Here is a 15,621-nt window from a genome sequence, read left to right on the forward strand (position 1 = left end):
TTCAGACTCGGAGAGATTTGCCGATCCTCTGGCCTCTGTACTTATCGGACTCGAACCCGTTCCTCGATAAATAGATAGCCACTGCGACTCCCTAACACCCAGAATCAGTCCTCTTCAGCAGCCACACACACGATCGCCACCAACAACAACGCCGTGGATCGTCCCCACAAGTTTGAGACAAACTCGTCGTCGATTGTCACTCTCCAACGACCATGGGTCAAGCCAATTCCGTACTACAGGTGATCAGCGGCAACCCGCGTGCCCTGAGGGACAAGCTGTAGGCGGCCAGCGGAAGCTGCCCGCCAGCAAACTACCGCGACGGCGCCGTCGTGCTCGAGAACGCCGTCCTGCTGTCGCTTCTCGCGGAGCTCGGCGCGTCGACGCCGACGTGCGTCTACTTCCGGCAGGCCCCTGTTTACACCCAATTTGGCACCTATGGACGAAATAGGGGAAAATTGCCAAAGTTTGGAAAATACCGGGTTTCCTTCACAGGGCCGGTCAGACCGCAGGTATATGGGCGGTCTGACCGGCTAGTAGGGCCAGTCTGACTGCAGGTATCGGTCAAACCGGCAGGGTCCGAGTCCGAGTCTGTTTTCGTCGGGTCTCGGGTTTCCTTCCTCGGAAAGGCATGTTTCGTGTTTCCTTTTGTTTCTATCCCGAGTTGGGCATGGAGAAGGGCCTGTAGAGGGCAAGACCAACCCCTATTTAAGGGACAAGGCTGGTTCATTGTAAAACCCCCGAATACAATCTACTTGAATCGTTCTTTTACTATGTTTTCTATTTTACCCTAGTTTTAGTCCATCTTTGTCGGTTTGCGCCGTAAACCGTCCGCCGCCGCTGTGAGAGTGCGACACCTCTTTGTAGGTTTGTCCTGGAAACCTTCCGTTTTGCCCACGAGACGGGTAGTTATCCTCATATCGATCTAAATTGGCCTAGAGGCTGATTTTGATCTCTAAATCGACTCCGCTAGCCGGTTTAGCTGTTTTTCTACAAAACCCAACTTAATTTGGCCCTTTGGCTAGATCGAGGTGGTTGGCGACTCTATATCACCGCAATGCGTTTAGGTGTTGCGATCGTGCTTGTCGACTTGTCAAAAAAGTTGCCAACATGATTTTTTGCGACTCCGCTGGGGAAGAGATCCGTTCATCATCAACTCAACTTTGACTTCGCCATAACAAAGCCGCCATCCAAGACGGAGGTGGAGCCATCCAATATGATACCGGTCACATTGGATGATTTCGAAGGAGAAGACCGCAAAGCTATGGAGGAGTACATCAACGAACTCACACGGGAGGCGTTGATGAGGGCAAGCACTAGGACTCGTCAAGGTGTGATCATCAAGCCCGGGCCACATCCTAAGCTCGCCCCCGATTTGGTAAGCAATGATGAGGTAACACAATCTATCCAACAACAAGTAGCATCTACAATAGATTCATCTATGATTGGTTTTAAAGATAAGTTAGATGCAACTTTTGAGGGTAAATTTGATGAATTTTTAAGGTTTAAATTTGGCCCTCTTATGGCCGATTACATGTCAAAGGATAAAGCCTTTACCACTGCTAACCAACCTCCTATAGATCAAACAGGTAGTAGAACCGATGGAGCGGTGCACACGGCAGGTCCGACCGGGCCTGACGGCCAGTCAGACCGCGGCCTAGCCGTCGGTCCGACCGGCCAAACGGCCGGTCCGACTAGGTATTACCCCGGCGGTCAGACCGGGACTCAGGCCGGTCCGACCGCGCCTCTGGATGCCGGTCAGATCGGGCCCTGGGCCGGTCAGACCGGCGCAATTATACCGATACAGGGAATAGATCCAATGACTAATGCTAGTTATTTGTATCATCTTAGAACATTTAATCCTCCTGTATCTACTGCTGCAAATAGTCCCCAAGTTCCCCCACATGTTCCTAATGTTTATAATGATGTTGCTAGGGGGTATCCTCCCGATACTAGACAAGGCCAATATAATCATATTGTGCCACAAACACAACCTATTAGGCCACCAAATCCACCGCTAAATCAACATGGGCCTAATAATATGGAGGATATAATTAGTGAGATTATTAGGGATAGATTCGGGATTGAAACTAGGAATCGTGCTAGAGTTTACAAAAAACCGTATCCTGATTATTATGATAATGTGCCGTTTCCCCGTAATTATAGAGTTCCCGAATTTACCAAGTTTAGTGGTGAAGATGGTAAGACCACATGGGAGCATGTAGGTCAATTTTTGGCACAATGTGGTGAGGCTAATAGTGATACTTTTAAATTGCGCTTGTTTTCTTTATCTTTGTCCGGTAATGCTTTTATATGGTTTACTTCTTTACCGGCAAATTCTATTCATACTTTGGCTCAATTAGAAGAAAAATTTCATGATTATTTTTATACTGGAGAAACTGAGCTTAGGTTATGTGATTTAACATCGGTTAAGCAAAAATATAATGAACCTGTCATTGATTATATTAAGAGATTTAGGGATGTTAGAAACCGATGTTATAGCTTGAATATAACTGATAGAGATTTGGCTGGTCTTGCTTTTAATGGTTTAATTGCTCCTCTTAGAAAAAGACTAGATGGCCAACAATTTCTTGATGTTTGTCAACTTATGCAAAGGGCTCTGGCTCAAGAAAGCCGGGTTAGGGATAATAAAAAACTTGTTAGACCATACGACAAAAAGCCTAATGTTAATGTGATTGATTACCCTGAGGCTAGTGATAGTGAGGAGGAGGGTGATCATGATATATATGTTGCTGAATGGTCATGGACTAACAAAAACAAGCCTTTTGTTTGCTCTAACCTAATGCCGACTCCTCGCAAAGATCGGCAAAGTGAGGTTAAATATAGTTTTGATGTGGCCAAGTGTAAAAATTTTTTTGATTATCTTCTACAAGAAAAACAAATTAGATTACCTAAAGGCCATGTCATATCATCTCAAGAAGAGTTGAAACGTCGAGCATATTGTAAATGGCATGATTCTCATTCTCATTCTACTAATGATTGCAATGTGTTTCGATGACAGGTTCAATCGGTCATAGATGAAGGACGATTGAAGTTCACCGATGGCTCCAAGATGAAGCTTGATCATGATCCTTTTCCGGTGAATACAATTAATTTCAATAATAAGAAGGTGTTGATTCGGCCAGAGCAAGCCGAATCTACTAAGGGAAAAGGAGTGGTCATTGGCGAACCAAGGCCTAAGATCATAGTGCCAAAGAAGCCGGAGGTTGGCATTTGGAAGGAAAATAAGAGTGGAGCTTCAACTTTTAAAGCCCCTAGGAAGACCAAGGTGACTTTTGATATGCTTTTGGAAAAGTATGAGAAACAAGGTGGTGAGAAGGCTCGCAACAAAGGTAAAAGACCAAGATCACCTCCTAGGGAGCAATTTGGTCATTCACCAAGACGGTCACATTCACCTTCATACCTTCATATCATCATCCACAAGACATTTCATGGGGTTCTTATCCAATGTCGCCGCCGGGTTATCCTTATCCTTACTTCATGCCATGGGGGGCAACGCCGCCAATGTTCAATCATATGCCTCCAATGCAATTCAACCAAGGATGGGGAGGACCGAGGAGGCCAATTCATAAGTGTTTGTCTTCACCAAACAATGGCTGGTTTTATGATAAGAATCGGGCTAATGAAGAAAAGAGGGAAGGAAAGCGTGTTAAGGTGGAGGCAAGGACTTCGGAAGTAATTACCATCAAAGTAGGGTCTCATGATGTGCCAATACCTTCTGGAGATGAAGTTGGAGAGTCCTCAAGCAAAAAGTCCGAAGCCGGTACCAGCTCATCGCAGTCAGCCGGTCTGACCGCCGACCCGACAACGGTCCGACCGACGCCTTAGACCGGTCTGACCGCGCGCCAAATGTTGGTCTGACTGGTCCATCTGGCCGGTCTGACCGGTGGTCTACGTCCGGTCTGACAGGGCTCCAGCGCCGGTTTGATAGGAGGTTTGCAAGGGGCGATGTGGGAGCTTCATCGTCTTCAAGCAAGGTTAATAGAGGACATTATTTACCTCCTGGAACAGAGCCGAATCCTAGGTGGATGCCTAAGGATTTGACAGCTACTCAAAACAGAAGGTTGCAACGTCTTCGGGCTCAAGAAATGAGAGAGAAAAAGACCGAAGAACAAAGAGATAAAAGGTTCAATGAGTTGCGACCACCACCGGTATGGAGGTGTAAATCCATAGAGAAGGAAAAACCGGTTGTTGTAGAGGAGAAGGAGGAGCAATCGGTTGATAAAGGTGAGTCATCTCCAAAAGAAGACATGGAGCAAACAGGGAGAGGATTTGGCACAGCTCAAGCACAATCGTGCTGGCTATCTTCAATTAAATATATTCCAGGATTACATGAATGGAATGTAATTACATAAAAAGGAAGGTGATAGAGGACTTTCTATACGTGTCTCAATCACCAAATATAGATGATACTATGCTATCTTTGACACCCCCCCGCAGTCGAGACGTGAGGTTCCCGTACGCAGAGACTGGACCGAAAATCCTGAAAAAGCTGAACTGGTAGTCCCTTTGTCATGATGTCGGCGAACTGATGAGACGACGGCACATGAAGGACACGAACATGGCCAAGAGCAACTTTCTCACGAACAAAGTGGATGTCGATCTCAATGTGCTTCGTACGTTTATGTTGAACAGGGTTGGCAGAGAGATAGACGGCACTGACATTGTCGCAGAAGACCATTGTCGCGGAGCGGAGAGGGGTGCAGAGTTCATCCAAAAGCTGGCGAAGGCAACAACACTCAACGACAGCATGAGCGACGGCACGATACTCCGCTTCGGCACTGGAGCGGGAGACCGTGGCTTGCCGCTTGGAGGACCAAGAGACAAGATTATCACCGAGGAAGACACAATAACCTGATGTTGAGCGGCGCGAGTTAGGGCAACCAGCCCAATCGGCGTCGCTGTAGGCTGTGAGCGTCGATGCCGGGGTAGCATGGAGAAAGAGCCCTTGATCCAGTGACCCCTTGACATAGTGCAATATGCGCTTGACCAAGGCCAAGTGAGCGTCACGCGGAGAGTGCATGTGTAGGCACACTTGCTGGACGGCGTAGGCGAGGTCGGGCCGGGTGAGAGTGAGGTACTGCAAAGCCCCGGCGAGGCTTCGGTACTCCGTTGGATCACGGAGAGGTTCTCCATCAGAAGCCGAGAGCTTGGCCTTGGTATCCACCGGGGTGGCCGTGGGATGGCACTCGGCCATGCCAGCCCGCTGGAGAAGGTCGACGGCGTACTGTCACTGAGACAGATGAAGGCCGTCGGGGGTGCGCTGGACGGAGATGCCGAGGAAGTGGTGGAGATCCCCAAGATCCGTCATGGCGAACTCGTCATGGAGACGACCAGTGAGGTGGTGAAGTAGCCGTGTCGAGGAGGCGGTGAGGATGATGTCGTCGACGTAGAGGAGGAGATACGCCATGTCAGCCCCGTTCATGTAGATGAATAGGGATGTGTCCGAGGCCGATGGAGTGAAGCCAAGTGTGCGAATGTAGCTGGCGAAGCGTTGATACCACGCACGGGGGGCCTGCTTGAGGCCGTACAATGACTTGTGGAGGTGGCAGATGTAGTCGGGGTGGACGGGGTCGATGAAGCCAGACGGTTGTTGACAGTAGACCGTCTCCTCCAAATTGCCATGAAGGAAGGCATTCTTCACGTCGAGTTGGTGAATGGGCCACCCGCGGGAGATGGCGAGGCTGAGGACGACTCGGATTGTAGCCGGCTTGACGACAGGACTAAAAGTCTCATCATAGTCGATGCCGGGCTGCTGCGAGTACCTGCGAACCACCCAACTGCCGAGCAAGGGAGCCATCTGCATGAAATTTGTGTTTGAAGACCCATTTACTGGTGACAATATTGACCCCAGGGGGACGAGGAACTAGGGTCCATGTGTTGTTGTGAACCAGCGCCTCATATTCGTCACGCATTGCACGGAGCCAATGAGGATCTTGCAAGGCGGTGCGGTACGTCTTCGGGAGCGGAGCGGCGTCTTTGTGGACGGCCGAGAGATTGAGGCGGTCAATTGGTTTGACTACCCCCACCTTCGCACGAGTCACCATCGGATGAGGGCCAGGAGCAGGCCGTGGGAGAGCGCCGCTCCCGGACGGCGCCCCTGGAGGATGGCACGTAGATGCGGACGACGATGGCGCGTCATCGCTCGCTGGTGGTGGACTGGCGGCGGCAATCCGCTCAGCTGATGGCGAGGCCGGCCCAGCGGATGGTGGAGCAGGCCGTGGAGTCGATGGTGGCGAGGCCGGCCCGTGGTCAGGAGCATGTGCGCCAGGACCAGGGCGTGGGGAGGGTGGCCCTCCAGCAGGGGCACCCTGTCCGTGGGCTGCAGCTGGCCCAACACCTTGTCCAGGTGCATCATCCAGGAAGGACAAGTCCATGTCCAGTGAAGAAGACTCCGATGGTGCTGCAGCAGTAGAGAAAGGAAAAATCGTTTCATCGAAATAAACATGTCGTGAAACAAGAACCCTTTTTGTGGCGAGGTCGAGACACCGGTACCCCTTTTGGGAATGAGGATACCCGAGAAAAACACAAGATGTGGAGCGAGGGGCAAGTTTGTGTGGTGCTGTGGCAGATAAGTTAGGGTAACACAAGCAACCGAAGACTCTAAGATGGTCTAGGGAGGGTGAAATACTGAACAGGCGCTCAAAGGGTGTGGCGAACTGAATGGGTTGACATGGACGACGATTGAGAAGGTAGGTTGCAGCAGAGAGAGCCTCGGCCCAATAGGAGCCGGGCATATGGGCCTGAAACAGAAGACAGCGAATGATGTCATTGGTAGAACGGATAGCACGTTCAACCTTACCATTCTGTTGGGAGGTGTAGGGACAGGTGGTGCAGAGAATGATGCCATGGCTGTCGAAGAAGGACAAAATGGCGGAGTTGAGAAACTCACGACCGTTGTCGGTCTGAAAACACTGCAGTGGGAGATGAAATTGAGTATGGACATACGAGACAAAAGACTGAAAAATGGGTAAAACGTCAGACTTTTGCTTCAAAGGAAACGTCCAGTAAAAGTGAGAGTAGTCATCAATAATAATAAGATAGTAACGGAAACCAGAATTACTTAATAAAGGTGATGTCCACAAATCACAATGTAGTATTTGAAAGGGAGCAGTTGTAATAGTACGAGAACGACCAAACGGAAGCCGAACATGTTTGCCTAGCTGACACGCATGACAGGAATGGAGTATACCATCAGAGGAGGCCATGTGGGAGGAAGCACCGGAGTCAACAACCCAGCCACTGTTATAAGGTCCCTGCAACGACATGTTATTAATCGCAGAGATCAAACCAGATTGGTCCCAGGCCGGCTGGCCCATGGAGTCGTTGGTGACGAAGGCCTGCTGCTGCTGTGGCAGATAGTTGGGCCGAGGTCCGAGGAGGCCCGGTCCACCAACTGGGCGCCAGGAAGCGGACCAGGGCTGCGGCGGTGCGGTGGGCCACGAAGCGGCGGCCCACTGCGGGTAAACAACCCACGGTCCAGTGGGTGGGCGAGGGTTACCAGACCCGGTCTGGTCGCCCCCACCGCCGCCACCCCCTCCACGGTTGCCAGACGAGGTAGGAACACCGCCGCTGTCGTTGGAGTTGCGGCCTCCGGATCCGCCGTTGCCACCACTGCTTCCTCCGCTCCCACCGCCACCGCCACCGGTTCGCTTCCCCTTGCCATTCCCGCGCCCTTTTCCTCCTCCACCCCTATTGTTGGAGAAAGAACGGCCGCCGGACGAGGAGTCGGAGGTGGCGACGAGGGCAGTGGTGCTGGTGGTGATGCTGTCAGCGGTGTGGCGCATTTCTGTCAGTAGCAGCGCCGAACGGGCACGGGCGAAGGTGGGGAACGGCGCCTGCAGGGGAAGGAGGTCCGCCTGGGTGGAGAAGCGGGGACTGAGACCATGGATGAGGTTGAGGACGAGTGCACGGTCGGTGACGGGCTCGCCGAGGTCGCGAAGGGAGTCGGCGAGAGTCTTGAGCCGACGGCAGTACTCCGTCACCGTCATGTCGCCTTGATTGAGACTGCGAAATTCGGTCTCGAGGTAGATGATGCGAGTCTCCTTGTTGTCGCGAAAGGTCCTCCACAGCAAGCCACAGAGCGTGAGCGCTCTGCTCGGGCTCCATGATGATGTGCAGGACGTCGCCGGCGATGGAGCAGTAGAGGGCGGTGAGGACGGCGAAGTCGTCTTGGGCCCAGGCGGCATCGGCAATGGGGAGGATCGGGCCGACGATGTGTGGGAGAAGAGTGAACTTGCCGAGGAATGCCGCGAAGAAGGTACGCCACTTGATGTAGTTGGGGTTTTTCATCTCCAGGGTTACAGGCACATGCGTCCTGACACTAGCGATGGTGAGTGCCGCTGCTGTAGGTCCGTGGGGAACGACGACGGCACCACCGGCGGCAGCACCGGCAGCGGCACCCGCAGCGGGAATGACGACGGCACCACCAGCAGGGGCACCGGCGGCAGCGCCCGCGGCTGCAGCGGCCTCGTTGTTGGGAGGGAGTTGATGATCCATGGAGAGGCAGCGGAAGAAGGGATCGGGAAGTTTGGGGTGGAAGAAGCAGAATACCTGCTCTGATACCAAGCAAACAGGGAGAGGATTTGGCACAGCTCAAGCACAATCGTGCTGGCTATCTTCAATTAAATATATTCCAGGATTACATGAATGGAATGTAATTACATAAAAAGGAAGGTGATAGAGGACTTTCTATACGTGTCTCAATCACCAAATATAGATGATACTATGCTATCTTTGACACATGGATATCAAAATGTTTTGTATGTTGCCTATGGAGTTTTGTGCTATGGATGAAGCCGAGGTTGCTCAATTTTCATTGGGTCCTAAAGACGCGGTTTTTGAGAAGCCCAATGAGTCAAACCGTCACATGAAGCCTCTCTATCTCAAAGGCCATATTGATGGGAAGCCGGTCTCTAGGATGCTAGTGGATGGAGCTCCTAGCTGACACGCATGACAGGAATGGAGTATACCATCAGAGGAGGCATGTGGGAGGAAGCACCGGAGTCAACAACCCAGCCACTGTTATAAGGTCCCTGCAACGACATGTTATTAATCGCAGAGATCAAACTAGACTGGTCCCAGGCCGGCTGGCCTATGGAGTCGTTCGTGACGAAGGCCTGCTGTTGCTGTGGCAGATAGTTGGGCCGAGGTCCGAGGAGGCCCGGTCCACCAACTGGGCGCCAGGAAGCGGACCAGGGCTGCGGCGGTGCGGTGGGCCACGAAGCGGCGGCCCACTGCGGGTAAACAACCCACGGTCTAGTGGGTGGGCGAGGGTTACCAGACCCGGTCTGGTCGCCCCCACCGCCGCCACCCCCTCCGCGGTTGCCAGACGAGCCAGGAACACCGTCGCTGCCGTTGGAGTTGCGGCCTCCGGATCCGCCGTTGCCACCACTGCTTCCTCCGCTCCCACCGCCACTGCCACCGGTTCGCTTCCCCTTGCCGTTCCCGCGCCCTTTTCCTCCTCCACCCCTATTGTTGGAGAAAGAACGGCCGCCGGACGAGGAGTCGGAGGTGGCGACGAGGGCAGTGGTGTTGGTGGTGATGCTGTCAGCGGTGTGGCGCATTTCTGTCAGCAGCAGCGCCGAACGGGCACGGGCGAAGGTGGGGAACGGCGCCTGCAGGGGAAGGAGGTCCGCCTGGGTGGAGAAGCGGGGACTGAGACCATGGATGAGGTTGAGGACGAGTGCGCGGTCGGTGACGGGCTCGCCGAGGTCGCGGAGGGAGTCGGCGAGAGTCTTGAGCCGACGGCAGTACTCCGTCACCGTCATGTTGCCTTGATTGAGACTGCGAAATTCGGTCTCGAGGTAGATGATGCGAGTCTCCTTGTTGTCGCGAAAGGTCCTCCGCAGCAAGCCACAGAGCGTGAGCGCTCTGCTGGGGCTCCATGATGATGTCCAGGACGTCGCCGGCGATGGAGCAGTAGAGGGCGGTGAGGACGGCGAAGTCGTCTTGGGCCCAGGCGGCATCGGCAATGGGGGGGATCGGGCCGACGATGTGTGGGAGAAGAGTGAACTTGCCGAGGAATGCCACGAAGAAGGTACGCCACTTGATGTAGTTGGGGTTTTTCATCTCCAGGGTTACAGGCACATGCGTCCTAACACTGGCGATGGTGAGTGCCGCTGCTGTAGGTCCGTGGGGAACGACGACGGCACCACCGGCAGCAGCACCGGCAGCGGCACCCGCAGCGGGAATGACGATGGCACCACCAGCAGGGGCACCGGCGGCAGCGCCCGCGGCTGCAGCGGCCTCGTTGTTGGGAGGGAGTTGATGATCCATGGAGAGGCAGCGGAAGAAGGGATCGGGAAGTTTGGGGTGGAAGAAGCAGAATACCTGCTCTGATACCAAGCAAACAGGGAGAGGATTTGGCACAGCTCAAGCACAATCGTGCTGGCTATCTTCAATTAAATATATTCCAGGATTACATGAATGGAATGTAATTACATAAAAAGGAAGGTGATAGAGGACTTTCTATACGTGTCTCAATCACCAAATATAGATGATACTATGCTATCTTTGACACATGGATATCAAAATGTTTTGTATGTTGCCTATGGAGTTTTGTGCTATGGATGAAGCCGAGGTTGCTCAATTTTCATTGGGTCCTAAAGACGCGGTTTTTGAGAAGCCCAATGAGTCAAACCGTCACATGAAGCCTCTCTATCTCAAAGGCCATATTGATGGGAAGCCGGTCTCTAGGATGCTAGTGGATGGAGGTGCCGCCGTGAACTTGATGCCATACTCATTATTCAAGAAGTTGGGGCGTGAGGATGATGAGTTGAAGAAGACCAACATGATTCTCAATGGCTTCAATGGTGAACCAACGGAGGCAAAGGGTATCTTTTCGGCGGAGCTCACCGTGGGAAACAAGACACTACCAACCGCTTTCTTCATTGTTGATGTGCAAGGTAACTACAATGTTATTTTGGGTCGTTGTTGGATCCATGCCAATTCTTGTGTGCCTTCTACCTTGCGTCAATGTTTAATTCAATGGGATGGCGATGATGTTGAAATTGTTCAAGCGGACACATCGGCCGAGGTTGCAATGGCCGATGCTACTTTTGAGTGGCGTCATGGGAATATCCAATGCTTATCGGGGAGGGATCTTTCTAGCTATGATTTTATTAGTATCTCTGATGGCAAATTTGTACCTATTTCTGTAAAGCCGGCTAGTGTAGCACGGCTAAGCCATATAAATTTGTATAATAAGTAAGGAGGCTAATTTAGAGTGGTTACAAAAGAGGGTGCAAGAATATCGGTCTACAAAGAACGATATTGGTGAAACTATTGAAGATTTTGATGAAGTGGAGAAGCTTGGACAAGGGTTTACATCGGCCGATCCATTGGAGGAAGTAGACATAGGTGATGGAACTAAACCAAGGCCGACTTTGTAAACAAAAATATGAGAGCCGATTATAAGGTTAAGATAATCGAGCTACTTAAAGAATATGTTGATTGCTTTGCATGGGAGTACCATGAGAAGCCGGGTCTTAGCCGTGAGCTGGTTGAGCATCAGCTTCCAATTAAACCGGGTTTTAGGCCTTATAAGCAACCGCCTAGTCGTTTTAATCCTTTGCTATATGACCGAGTCAAAGAGGAGATTGATCGGTTGTTGAAGGCAGGGTTTATTAGGCCATGTCATTATGCGGAGTGGGTTTCTAGCATAATCCCGGTGGAGAAGAAGGGGAGTGGTAAGATTAGAGTTTGCATAGATTTTAGAGATTTAAATAAAGCCACTCCCAAAGATGAATATCCTATGCCTATAGCCGACATGATGATCAATGATGTCTCGGGTCATAAGGTGATTAGCTTTTTAGATGGTAATGCCGGCTACAATCAAATTTTTATGGCGGAAGGGGATATGTACAAGATGGCTTTTAGGTGCCCGGGATTTGTGGGTTTGTTTGAGTAGGTTGTCATGACTTTTGGATTGAAGAACGCCGGTGCAACATATCAAAGGGCAATGAATTTGATCTTTCATGATTTGCTAGGTATTATCTTAGAGATCTATATTGATGATACTGTTGTCAAATCGGATGGTATGGAAGGACACATAGCCGATTTGAGGTTAGCTTTTGAGAGGATGTGCCGGTATGGTTTGAAGATGAACCCACTTAAATGTGCTTTTGGTGTGTCGGCGGGGAAGTTCTTAGGATTCATGGTGCATGAGAGAGGAGTTGAGATCGATCCTAAGAAGATAGAAAAAATTCGTGATTTCAAAGCGCCGACATGCAAGAAGGAAGTTCAAAAGTTGCTAGGTAAGGTGAATTATTTGAGAAGATTTATTTCTAACCTAGCAGGTAAAATCGGTGCTTTTGTTCCTATACTTCGCTTGAAAAAAGAAGCCGATTTTACTTGGGGGGCAAAACAACAAGAGGCGTTTGAGGAGTTGAAGAGGTATTTGTCTACTCCACCCGTTGTGCGAGCGCCTAAAGCCGGAAAACCTTTTCGGCTATATATTGCCTCTGAAGACAAAGTCATTGGTGCCGTTTTGACGCAAGAAGAAGATGGCAAGGAATATATCATTACATATTTGAGCCGCCGTCTTTTGGATGCCGAGACGAGGTATGTCTTTATAGAGAGACTTTGTTTATGCTTATACTATGCTTGTACCAAATTGAGGCATTATTTCTTATCTAGTACATGCATAGTTGCTTGTCAAGCCGATGTTATTAAACACATGTTGCAAAGGGCAATTCTAAGTGGGAGAATTGGCAAGTGGGCATATGCTTTGATAGAATATGATTTGTCTTATGAACCATTGAAATCTATAAAAGGCCAAATTGTATGTGATTTTATAGTAGACCATCATATAGATATTGCTTATGAGGAAGAGATTTGCCTAGTTGAAGTTATACCTTGGAGGATTTATTTTGATGGTTTTTCTTGCAAAGAGGGTCAAGGCATAGGGGTAGTTTTGTTTTCACCTAATGGCATGTGTTATGAAGCATCGGTTCGTTTGGAATATTATTGTACAAATAATCAAGCCGAATACAATGCTTTGTTATTCGGCTTGCAAGTCATGGAGATGGTTGGAGCTAAGTACGTGGAAGCTTTTGGTGATTCGGAATTGGTGGTGCAACAAGTCGCCGGACTTTACAAATGCTTGGACATATCACTAAATAGGTACCTCGATTCATGTTTCGATATTATTGCCAATTTTCATAATTTTGCTATTAGACATATTGCTAGGCATGATAATTCTAGAGCAAATGACTTGGCACAACAAGCATCTGGCTATAATGTGAAGAAAGGATTATTTCTGATATTAGAAGAGCCGGTGCTTGGTTTTAAATCTTTGTGCGAAATTGGCGAAACTGGAAACCAGGGGCGGTCTGACCGGCATTGCACGGCCGGTCTGACCGGTGACCAGGGGCAGTCTGACCGGCCACATGCCGTCGGTCTGACCGGCGACCCCGAGCGGTCTGACTGGCCCTGTATGGCCGGTCTGGCCGGTTCTGGGCAGAGCTCTGGGGGGCACGTTTCAGTCAATTTGGAAGCCGAATTGATTGTGAATTCGGATGTTTGTGCCCAGGAGATAGAAGAGGATTGGAGAATTCCTTTGATTCGATATTTGAAAGATCCCACACTTAAGGTTGATCGGAAAATTCGGCGGCAAGCATTCAAATACACATTGCTTGATGGAGATTTGTATCGCCGAAATATAGATGGTGTCTTGTTGAAGTGCTTAGATGAAGATCAATCTAAAGTGGCTATGGGAGAGGTACATGAAGGAATTTGTGGAACTCATCAATCGGCCCACAACATGAATTGGTTGCTTAGGAGAGCGGGGTTCTATTGGCCGAGAATGATTGATGATTGCTTCAAATATTATAGGGGATGTGAAGCTTGTCAACGGTTCCGCAGTGTTCAATTGGCGCCCGCCGCCGTGTTGAACCCTATAATCAAACCATGGCTGTTCCGAGGATGGGCTTTGGATTTTATTGGTCAAATTTATCCTTCGTCATCAAAGGGGCATAGGTTCGTGCTAGTTGCTACGGATTACTTCACCAAGTGGGCCGAAGCCGTGCCGTTAAAGAATATGACTCATATGGAGGTAATTGACTTTATTTTGAAGCATATTATTCATAGATTCGGTATTCCACAAACATTAACTACGGATCAAGGTGCTTCTTTTATGTCTAAGGAAGTGAAGAGTTTTGCCGAATCTTATGGTATTAAATTGTTGAGTTCTTCTCCTTACTACGCTCAGGCTAATGGACAAGCCGAGTCGAGTAATAAAACGTTGTTGAAGTTAGTGAAAAAGAAGATTGAGGAATACCCAAAGAGGTGGCATGAGGTGCTTTCTGAAGCATTGTGGGCGCATAGGATATCTAAACATGGTGCCACTAAAGTCACTCCTTTTGAGTTGGTTTATGGTCAAGAAGCCGTTTTACCATTAGAGGTAAATCTTGGTTCTCTTCTTTATATCAAGCAAGAAGATTTGTCAAGTGCAGATTACAAGACGTTGATGGGAGACAACCTTGATGAAGTCATCGACAAGCGCTTGAAGGCATTGGAAGAAATAGAGAAAGAGAAGAAGAGGGTGGCCAAGGCGTACAACAAAAGGGTGAAAGCAAAGTTGTTTCAAGTCGGAGATTTGGTTTGGAAGACAATTTTGCCTTTGGGTACTCGATCCAAGGAGTTCGGTAAGTGGTCTCCTAGTTGGGAGGGTCCTTATCGAGTATGCGGCATTGTTCGAGGAAACGCATATTTTTTGGAGACACTTCAAGGGGAGCGTTTTCAGCGAGCAATCAACGGGAAATACTTGAAGAAATACTTCCCGAGCGTTTGGCAAGATGCTTAGGAGGTACTGTGGCCGGTAATTGGATTATCATCCTAAGACCAAAACATGTTCTATGCTTTTAGATTCACGTTGTTCATAAAAAAGGTAGGGGGGCATGTGTTTACACCCAAATTTGGCACCTAGGATTAAAATAGGAAAGATTGCCAAAATTTGGAAGTCTACCGGTTTCCTCCGAGTGGGCCGGTCTGACCGCCGTGTGTTGGGCGGTCAGACCGCCGATTCAGGGCCAGTCAGACCGGCGGTGTGTGGTCGGTCTGACCGGCAGGTCCGAGTCCGACTGTGTTTCGTCGGGTTTCGAGCTTTTCTTGCTCGGGAAGGCATGTTTCGGGTTCCCTTTAGTTTCTACCCCAAGTTGGACGTGGAGGAGGGCCTGTAGAGGGCAAGACCAACCCCTATATAAGGGACATGGCCGGTTCATTGTAAAAAACCAATCTATAATCAATTAATCGAATCGTTTTTCATATTGCTTTTAGTTTTCTCTTAGTTTGTCCATCTTTGTCGGTTTGCGCCGTAAACCGTTCGCCGCCGCTGCAAGAGTGCGACATCTCTTTATAGGTTTGTCCTGAAAACCTTCCGTTTTACCCACGAGACGGGTAGTTATCTAGAAATCGGCTCCGCTAGCCTGTTTAGTTATCAAAACCCATCTAGGTTTAGCTCTTCGCTAGATCGAGGTGGTTGGCGACTCTAGGATCACCGCAAGGCTTAAGGTGCTGCGATCGTCGTTGTTAACTTGTCACAAAAAGTTGCCAACACGATTTTTGAAGTCCTATGGCCGGTAATTGGATTATCACCCTGAG

The 15,621-nt window shown here is 49.8% G+C and overlaps 3 protein-coding genes across 3 annotated transcripts; 1 reads left to right on the forward strand and 2 right to left on the reverse strand.

Annotated features, from left to right (window-relative positions):
• Positions 1-6,996: 6,996 nt before the first annotated feature.
• On the reverse strand, positions 6,997-8,009 carry LOC127780189 (heavy metal-associated isoprenylated plant protein 33-like). Its single transcript, XM_052307134.1, has 2 exons — positions 7,211-8,009; positions 6,997-7,007 (listed from the first exon to the last, which is right to left on the reverse strand). Exons 1-2 carry the CDS (start codon positions 8,007-8,009, stop codon positions 6,997-6,999), a joined length of 810 nt encoding a protein of 269 aa, XP_052163094.1.
• Positions 8,010-8,957: 948 nt separating this feature from the next.
• On the reverse strand, positions 8,958-9,788 carry LOC127780190 (heavy metal-associated isoprenylated plant protein 33-like). Its single transcript, XM_052307135.1, has one exon. It carries the CDS (start codon positions 9,786-9,788, stop codon positions 8,958-8,960), a length of 831 nt encoding a protein of 276 aa, XP_052163095.1.
• Positions 9,789-13,993: 4,205 nt separating this feature from the next.
• LOC127779053 (uncharacterized) lies at positions 13,994-14,779 on the forward strand (the record flags this gene model as incomplete). The annotated part of the gene is made up of 1 exon (XM_052305733.1): positions 13,994-14,779. A coding segment is annotated over one exon (786 nt), but the record flags the coding sequence as incomplete, so codon positions are not given.
• Between the last annotated feature and the right edge of the window lie 842 nt (positions 14,780-15,621).

The sequence above is a fragment of the Oryza glaberrima genome, chromosome 7 (genome assembly GCF_000147395.1).
Source record: "Oryza glaberrima chromosome 7, OglaRS2, whole genome shotgun sequence".
NCBI lineage: Eukaryota > Viridiplantae > Streptophyta > Magnoliopsida > Poales > Poaceae > Oryza > Oryza glaberrima.

Excerpts from the sequence above, each read along its gene's own strand:
- LOC127780189 (XM_052307134.1), bottom strand. The coding sequence starts at position 8,009 with ATGACGGTGACGGAGTACTGCCGTCGGCTCAAGACTCTCGCCGACTCC.
- LOC127780190 (XM_052307135.1), bottom strand. The coding sequence starts at position 9,788 with ATGACGGTGACGGAGTACTGCCGTCGGCTCAAGACTCTCGCCGACTCC.